The 9,447-nt window shown below is 42.1% G+C and overlaps 1 protein-coding gene across 1 annotated transcript; it reads left to right on the forward strand.

Moving 5' to 3' along the window:
- Positions 1 to 3,263: 3,263 nt before the first annotated feature.
- On the forward strand, positions 3,264 to 8,770 carry loxa (lysyl oxidase a). The gene is made up of 7 exons (XM_034602990.1): positions 3,264 to 4,287; positions 4,539 to 4,647; positions 5,103 to 5,240; positions 6,942 to 7,098; positions 7,820 to 7,915; positions 8,075 to 8,190; positions 8,271 to 8,770. The coding sequence occupies exons 1-7, from the start codon at positions 3,624 to 3,626 to the stop codon at positions 8,275 to 8,277; spliced, it is 1,287 nt and encodes a 428-aa protein (XP_034458881.1). The 5' UTR covers positions 3,264 to 3,623; the 3' UTR covers positions 8,278 to 8,770.
- The last annotated feature ends 677 nt before the right edge of the window (positions 8,771 to 9,447 follow it).

Raw genomic sequence — 9,447 nt, forward strand, 5'->3', positions numbered from 1 at the left:
AAAAGAATTTGGCTAATTCCTTGCAGATGTGTCTCCGAGCCGTTCGGAGGGAACACTGTGCTGCCCTCGCCGAGGAGAGAAAGGGCTCTGCGTGGAGAGAGATCAACGAGTTATGAGTGAAAAACATCGGTGACCAACTCCAGCTGGTTCTGACTGTCTGCTGTTCCAGGGAAGAGAGAGGAGCAAAGCCAGGAACAGACACATAGTTTTCACTCCCTTGGGAAATGTTGGTATGCAGAATCACATAAGTGTACTTTAACCATCCTCTTAGCAAAAAATGAAATCACTTATTGGCCAAAAACGTGCATCCAGAACTGTGAGTGGAAACAAAGTAAATACTGCATATCTGAGGACAAAACAGGAAACATTTCAAAAGAGAAGTTGAGTTAATTCTTTGATTCAGTTTCAGGGTTCAAAAAAACATTCCTATTCCTCATCTTTTAATCCTCAGGAAATGATTATCATAAAATCCGTCTTTGTAGCACAAGCACATCTTGTAGTTCGTCTGTATCAATGAACCACTGGTCTCTGGTATTACTACTCTTATAACTCCTATAACAGACACATTTTCATGAGCTCATGAATCTGCGCTTGGTGCTGATTTGCCCCCGACAGTTTACACAAGCTGAAACAGAAACCTCATGTGGCATGAGGTTTTTTTTTCTCTTTCCCATTGCCAAAGAACAACACAACTAACTTAACTGTGATTCACAGCAGGATTTGATCAGTTGAGAATAGAACCCATTCTCAGGTGACAAAGTATTTTTTTGTCCGTCCTTCTTTGTTTTTATGTTTTCCTCAGATTTTGCCTGGAAGCCTACATCAAGTTAGTTCACTAAACGACCTCACGCTGTGTTTTTAAAGCTGGAGTATTTCTCTATTTCACCATAACAACATAGGCAACAATAAAAGTTAGCAATGCCCCGTGGCAGCACTATCTGCAGCACCTGAGCATGTGGCGAGCAACACTTTCACTCCAATAATTGACAGGTGCTAATGCAGTGTAAACAAACACAGAAATTGGTAATGAAGGGAAGAAAACGAGTGCTGGCAACTTAGTATGGATGTTTAAAAAGTGTGGGTTTTGACATGTGCAAAAGGTTAATGGAGTAGTATTTTGACGAAAGAAAATAAAAGAGCTTGAGAGAGAGAGAGACGTTCCGATCGTGCCTTCTCTCTCACCCCCACATGGCCAATCATGGTGCATGGTGAGTATGAATCTCAGACTGCAGGAGTATTTTTACAGACTTTGGGGGCCCCATGCAATAAGGGACCTGGGGGGGTGCTACATCGAACCAAAACAACCCCCCAAGAAACATACTATACTTGTTACCAAACCTCTAAAAATGAGAAGTTTATAGTGGCATGAGGCCTAGTTGGGGGGGGGGGGGGGGGGGGGGGTTCCAACCTTGGTGCCGCTGCAGTCTCCTGTACATACAGCCAAAGACTTTAAGGGGTTCTCACAAAATTGTCACTGCTGTGGATCAGACGTTGTCGTGGGCATGTGATGAGTCTTTCCCTCAAATGTCAATGTTCCTCTAAAGGTTACAATAGCAGGCTTGTGAAAGGACAAATCAAATGTTGGACTGCATGAGTCAAGTTTAGCATTCAAAGTGAAAGAGAAAATAGCTGTCAAGGAGGTAGAGCGGGTCGTCCACTAGCCAGAAGGTCTCCAGTTTGATCCCCATCTCCCCCATTCCGCATGCCGAAGTGTCTTTGGGTAAGTTACTGAACCTCAAATTGCCCCTGATGGCTGTGCCCACAGTGTACGAGTGATGTGTGATAGAGAAAGTGCTGCACATGGATGCACTGTATGAATGTGTGTGAATGTGTGAATGGCAAAGCTGTACTATAAAGAGCTTTGAGTGGTCATCAACACGAGAAAAGCACAATGTAAATATAGACAATTTATTTATTCAGACCATTACCCAGTTCCAGTCGTGTGACGCTGAACAAAACATTCCTAGAAAAGAAAGCATTGGTCCTCACACAGTTACTCTACGAGTTCAGGAGATCAGTGTTTCTGTGAGTGCTTCCTGCAACCATTTTTGGCTTCTACACTATTTGCACTTCTCCAGTATTTTTACACATAATTCTGAAGAAATAACTAAGAGGTTGTGTGAGGAAACTCAATAATCTATCACCTCCCTCAGGTGCTGATACGAAAATGCCTTGCAACTTGCAACAGACTATATATTTGCAGATATCTGCCCCCTAGTGTAAGGATATGGGACAGTGAAGTATCTATGATGTGAAGTCATGGTCTTTTGTTGAGAAAAGCCTCTGCTGCTGAATAATTCTCTATTTCTTAATCACGATTTGCTGTAGAATCCATGCGCTTTTATGAATGTGCCTCACAACAGCTCTTAAATAATACACGCTGGAGGAAATCCATCTTATATAATCCCCACTGTGCTTCTTTTAAGTCTACACTCTCATAAAACTGTGATTTGGGAAACTGTAAAAAGTCCTTGTGACTGTTTGCTGTGGTTTGGCAGCAGCCGGCCTGCGGTCAAATTGTGTGCATGCTAGAAAGGACTGGTTTGGTGTAAAGAAAGAGCAAAATGAGTGGCTTGGGGTGAAGTTTCCCAAGCTATGCATTATCCCCCTGGTGTTAACAGCAGGGCAGTGATTTGACTGGACTGCAGCAAATGATTTAGATTAATCAGGAGAGGAGCTTGGGGTCACCGGTGTGCCACCAGACGCAAAATAATACAGATATCAAGTATCACCCCTGCCTGTTTGTTCATAACTCAGAACAGACTAATTGTGACCTCAGACTGTGAGATGCATGTGATGAGTCTTTCACGTTTGCAGTGTGGCTCCAGCAGACAGCACTGAGGCGCGGCTGGGTTAAAGGGGGGGGGGGGGGGGGGGGGGGGGGGGGGGGGGGGGGGGGATGTGGGAGCTGGTTTCCCAGAAGAAAAGAGAAGAGAGAAAATGTTGCAAGGCCATCAAAGAGTCATGTTTAGGTTTCTCGGAGATCCTCCTATGAGAAAGTGGGTGAGCGCAGAGAACTCTGGCAGACTGTGCTGCAATTTGGTTGGGAGATCATCCAATAGTCAGAGGAAAAGGCTATTTATCATTTCCCTTTGCTGATCTGGCGGAGAAAGAAAAAAACTGTTTCTGTGAAGTGGCTCCTAATATTTGTGTGCTTTCATAACTAAGTAGGACAGATTTCACAAGAAAGTTTGCCTGTGTCTGACTGTTCTTCATAAAACTGTGAGTGAAATGTGCAATGGATGAAGAAGAGGAGTTGCACAGTAAAGACTCTTTAGGGTCAGAAAGAGCAGTTATCAAACACACACTTGGCTGAGCCCGACCAGACATCACGTATCCAGTGGTTACATGAGCAGCAGCACCAGACTTATATAGCAGATTCAGAAACTCCAAATGCTGAACTCCTCCTCCTCCTCACCACCATCATCATCTCTCTGTGCGCATCTGCAGGAGCAGAGCGTTATGAGTTCACACGGATACACTGAAACTTAGCGTCTCCTCTCTGCTCACTGGATGTCCTTCAAATAGACATGAGGGATATTTAAGTGCAGGACAAGTGGAAACCCCCTGCTCATTAGAAATATCCGCTTTGTCACCTCCAGCCTCCTTGAACTGCGTTCAGAATGGGATTACGCACAGTTGGCGCGCCATTTTACGCATATGTGTGCGTCTATTTATTTGTGTTCATCCTGCAAGCTACCCAGTCTCAGAGAAATCCCGGGACGCAAGTAAGAAATAACCAAAGACCGGCTCTGCGGAACACGCTGCAGTGGTCCCACAACGGGCAGGTTTTTAGCATTTTGAGCCAGGGCTCGGAGTATCAGCCACCGAGGCGGAGGGGCGCACCACAGGAGCAAGTGCAGGAGAGAACTGTCACCATCATCCGTGATGGGGACGTGAGACATCCGGACACCCAGAGCCAGCCGGCGGCTCAGCAGCAGCAGCAGCAGCAGCAGCAGCAGCAGCAGCAGCCTCCTCCCCCGGCAGCGTCCATCCAGCAGAGCCTTGTGACTGCGCTGGTGAGAGGGCGAGAGCACCGCCAGCATCACCATGACCGGACCGGTGAGCGCACGGGGACGCAGGGGAGCAACAGGGCAAACGAGACCCAGGAGAAGGTCACTGTGAGTCCACCTCTGCCCAGGAGAGAAGACATGATGGCCGGTGACGATCCCTACGACCCATACAAGTCCACTGATAGTGATAATCCATATTATAATCATTATGACGTGTACGAGAGACCGAGGCCCAGATCGAGACCTGGATATGGCACAAGGAACCATCAGTACGGTAAGAGTGGAGAAATCTGCATTCAAGTCAGTAATTAGACAGATGTGAACTCTAAAAGTGATGGTAATGAGGCTAAAGTGATTTTAATCGATTGATCAATCAATTAATCAGTTACTTAATCAACTAATCTGTCTCCTTGAAACTTCTGCATGTGTATAACCTATTTACCCTCTGTTTTTTGCTTGTTAGGTCATTTGGCTGATTGATGTTTAATTCTTTTATATGCTCATATCCCTGTTGTGTTGCTGTAGGTCTCCCTGATCTCGTACCTGACCCGTACTATATCCAAGCCTCTGCCTATGTCCAGAGAGTCCCCATGTATAACCTGAGATGTGCAGCTGAGGAGAACTGTTTGTCAAGGTATAGACTCGTCGTGCTGTCAGGTTTAATCCACGGGGAGGAACAAAGAAAAAAAAAAGTTGGGTGTGCAGCCAAGTGTGAGTGTGATTCAGAAAGCTTTGAGCCATAACAACCACCTCAAGTGTCTGTGGGTGAGGACTGCCCATGTGGAAGCATGAGAGGAGGTGGAATTAACCGAATCCTGCCACTGATGGTGCAGAGGGGTGGAGTGGTGGATTTGTGTAAAAGCTTAATGATAGCCTGCCGGAGAAGAGAAAGCCTGAACAGTAAACACATTGAAATCTAAACCCAAACAACCATGTGCACCCAAACTTTTCTTTTTTTCCACCCATCATTTATTTACACACAGACAGGACTCTGCTCCACTGCAGGGGAGGAGATGCAGCATGAAAAAAAACCCATCTTGGTGATGTCATTGTGTCCAAATGTGATCTTTCTCTGGTGTGTTCCTGCAGCTCGGCCTACAGAGGCGATGTCAGAGACTATGACACCCGCATGCTGCTGAGGTTCCCTCAGAGAGTCAAGAACCAGGGCACGGCCGACTTCCTCCCCAGCAGGCCTCGCTACTCCTGGGAGTGGCACAGCTGTCACCAGTGAGTGTGAAGTCCCGTCACTCACCTGTCTGTATTATTTTGTTTTTTGAACACCTGTAACTGTCAATGCACATGTTTGCTTTTTCAGCACAAACTCAGCCATAAGTCTGATTTCAGTTTGACTGATGCCGCCAGGAAACCAAACACAAGAGAATGAATGACACACGGTGCCTATAGAATGGTGCCTTTAGTGATTATCACTCAAAGTAATATCAAAAACAGGTATGAGCTTATAAAACATATTGTTTCATTGTTTAAATACAAAACTACAGTGAAAAAATGTAAAATAAAACTACGATTCAGACGATTTACATGCAAAGTTAATTTATTTTTGGGTCATTCTCACAGAAAATCCGTGTATGTCTGTAAACCACAGAAAATATTGATAACTTGTGATTTCAAATTCTTTCTTTAATTTGTCTTTTACTGCTCTACAGACATAAATGAGATAGTAGGTTACAGATAGTGTTTTCTCAGCTCGCCACTACATGATATGTTCAAAAGGTTGAATGAATATAAAAAACAGTCCTCAATTCGATAGCTCTATATATGCGTATTTAAATTAACATATTTGTTTTAATCATCAGTTCAATTCATTACAAATATAAATACCTGAACAGTTATTTAATCATCATCATCATCACTATTGGTCTTTTCCAGTATAGTTGTGGAATGGCACCCCCTGTTGAGCCACAGCTGTGTTACCTTTGGCTGTTTTTATTGTCTTGTGGAGATCTTTGATATCAGAGCTGACATTTTAACAACAAGTTTTATTTGTGTCTTTAAACTTTGGAAGATGTCATTTTCAACTTTCACAAACCCAGTAAAGCCTACTTTGGGTTTTCACTGACCTTCACACGACCTTTGGATTCAGCTCTTTAACAACTGCAAAACCAGACGTCGTAAAACAAAATCAGGTGACGAGGAGAACGAGCCGAAAATGGAAACCGGAGATATTTTGGTCGCTTCTGGAAAAGTCTCCAGTTTTTCTTTGGTTCCACAGAGACGACCTCAGTCCATAGTTATGTTGTGAAACAAGCAGCCGACTGTTCTAATCCCCAAGATGGATCGTGTTTGGCAGCAGTCCCGTCAACTGTTGATGTAGGCGGTATAGATATTCTGTCAGTGTTTTGAAAGTCAACTGAAGTTAAAAACCAGACTGTTAAGGCTCATTTAAAAAAACTAGATAATGTAGTGAAACCAGATTTAGGTCCATATGCAGTCATGTAAATGATAAATAAAATAAACGCCTGTGATGTCTCTAGTCCACAGACTGTATATACAGCTGGACGACATGACAGCTCCCCAAAAGTGAACCCAAAGAATCTCAATCGCCCCCTGGTGGCTAAAGGTCATAAATCCTGATTCCTCCATGTTAGTAGATGGGGCATGGACCGAGCAAAAAAGTACATGTCACACTACCACGGCTCCATCCCCTGATCGTTACTGTGCAGACCCTGACTCCAAATGCACAAGATGGCAGCGTTCGAATCCCAGACGTTTTGGCTTCATTTCCTGATAGCGGAAATAAGTCAAGAAGTGTTCTCCATCTTTATATTCAGTCTTTGTTCTAGTCATGATAACTGGAAGCCAACAATCCCTGTCGGGTGTCTCGAGGTGACAAACAGAGTCTGGTTGTTCTAAAAAGATGCGAGAGTGACAATGAGTAGAAGAGTTAAACACTGTGCTGCTGATCCACAGGCACTACCACAGCATGGATGAGTTCAGCCACTACGACCTGCTGGACGCCAACAGCCATCACTCAGTGGCTGAGGGCCACAAGGCCAGCTTCTGCTTGGAGGACACGTCCTGCGACTACGGATACTACAGGCGATATGCCTGCACCGCACATACCCAGGTGTCCAAGATAACTCCTGCAGCACAAATTTTATTCCTGCATTTTAGACCTGCATGTTTCTTTTCAAAACAGAACAGCCTTCTGTTTTAAAAATTACCACAAAGAGACAAGAGGCGTATCTGTTCATATATGTTCAAATATTCAATATTGAGCAGCTTGACAACTTAAGTGGCTGAACAGAATTCAGCCATTATTCATTTTTATCTTCACATCTGTGTTTTTCCTACTGTGACATGTCGAAATCTCTTATATAAAAATCCAGTGTGAATCATAGCTGTTGCAAAACAAAGTCCAGTTCACCTGCGACCATAAAGAGAGCTGTAAATTTAGTTTCACTTGACTGGTTTTTCACTTAATGGCTTTGTCACAGGATTTGTGGTTCATAAATTCCCCCCCCCCCAAAAAAGAACCTAAGATAAATACGTGTACTTTTCCTGAGGCAGCTGTCTTTTAGCCCACAGATCGAGTATTTCCTTTTCTGCATGAGCCAGTGGTGATGGTGATTTAATGATTTCCAGTTTCTGGAGTAAGATGGCCCCACCTGCCTGAACGTCTGAGATCAAATGTGTTGCACATGTTCTCTTTTTTCATCCCGCTCTTTTTTTTCACTGTTTTGATTGGCAAAAATGTTCCTTTACTTTTTTCTTTTTTTCTTTACATCCAAAACATCCATATGAAACAGTCTATATAATGTTTTATATTGATGCTGTCTAATGTGCAGGGTCTGAGCCCAGGATGTTATGACACCTACAACGCAGACATCGACTGTCAGTGGATCGACATCACAGATGTGAAACCTGGGAACTACATCCTCAAGGTTTGTCAGAAATACCAGATGACGTTTAGCGTCCTCCATAGACACCTTAAAACTCTGCCGTTAAACTTTTTCTGGTGCCAGGTTGCAGTCCTGCCCATTTGAGTTACTGTTGTGTTACTGATTATTAAATGTTATGTGTGTTGTTGTTGTTCTCCACAGGTCAGTGTAAATCCCTCCTATCACGTCCCAGAATCAGACTACAGCAACAACATTGTGCGCTGTGACATCCACTACACTGGCAACTACGCCCACGTGTCAGGTTGTCAGATGTCAGGGTAAGTATCACGTCTCAAATATTTTTATTAATGTCCTTATTGTGTTTTTATTCTTATTGTTGTATTTTTTTATCTTTCAGGTATTAAAAGTCGACAGTCATTCACAGCAGCTCAGCTGAGACAGAAATGAAAATGAAGAGGACTGCATATAAAAAAAAAAACATAAAAAAGACTTGCATTCATTTTATAATTTAAATAATCCCAATTTAGAAAAAAAATAAGTCATCTGACGTCATAGTGGCAGATAATGTTGAATTCCTCTCTGCTTGTGTAGTTTTTTTTTTCCTGCTACTGAAAAATATAATGATTTCTCACTTTTATTCTTTTTAAATTTTTCTTACCTGTATTGCGTTTTACTTTATGCTTGCTTTTCATATCCCCTCTAGAATAAGATCCATGAAATTTAGAGGCCGAAATAGACAAACACACACATAAGCCAGTTTATATCACACTTTTTGAATGAACCACTTGTTTAAAGCTAAATGTATGTGTTATATTTATATGCAATGGAAGAAACTCTTTCTCTTTAATCCAAAGCTTTTGATGAAACTTGAATAAAACTTTGTGATATTGTATCATTTTTTATGGACTGATCAGTTTGCTGTGACCTCTCTCTCATTTGGTTCTTAACCTTTTCAGTTTTATTGACATTGTGAGGGCACGTCACAATCAGATGATTATAATTGGAGACTGTAGAGTGACTGATTGGGAATGGTGACCTTTGAAAGATTCTAATGTAAAAGAGTAGAAAACCTGGAGCCAGATGTTTTTCTCCTTTTCTTCCTTTTTGGCTGAAGAAGTTCTCCAGTAATTGAGCAGTTCACTGTGATGAAGATGTACGACTTGTGAGACTGGTGTGCCATGATATATGTGAGAGTTATATGATATATATATATATATATATATATATATCATAGAAGAAATTATAATTATTGCCAAGTACTTTACATCAATAAACTCTTAGCTTTTAAATACTTTATAATAAGAATATATTGTATATATGTGGTTTATGAATCAAAATGGGGGGATTTTAAGTGTTACCACATTTAGTTTAACAGATTAAAAATTGATTATATAATGGATTCATCAATGTTTAGAGATTTGTGGCATTTTAGCTCTAATGGCAATTAAATTATACAGAAAAAAGAGAAATATCAAGAGGAAAATTATTGATCTGTGTGAGTTTTCCTTTATTTCAACTTAAATAACAACTGAACATTAAACATTTTAACTCCAAACAGACACTTTTATGTTTCA

The sequence above is a fragment of the Hippoglossus hippoglossus genome, chromosome 12 (genome assembly GCF_009819705.1).
Source record: "Hippoglossus hippoglossus isolate fHipHip1 chromosome 12, fHipHip1.pri, whole genome shotgun sequence".
In the NCBI taxonomy this organism is placed as follows: Eukaryota; Metazoa; Chordata; class Actinopteri; order Pleuronectiformes; family Pleuronectidae; genus Hippoglossus; species Hippoglossus hippoglossus.

Coding starts and splice junctions, on each gene's coding strand:
- loxa (XM_034602990.1), top strand. CDS start 3,624: ATGGGATTACGCACAGTTGGCGCGCCATTTTACGCATATGTGTGCGTC. Junction 4,288..4,538: donor CACAAGGAACCATCAGTACG/GTAAGAGTGGAG, acceptor GTGTTGCTGTAG/GTCTCCCTGATCTCGTACCT. Junction 4,648..5,102: donor GAGGAGAACTGTTTGTCAAG/GTATAGACTCGT, acceptor GTGTTCCTGCAG/CTCGGCCTACAGAGGCGATG.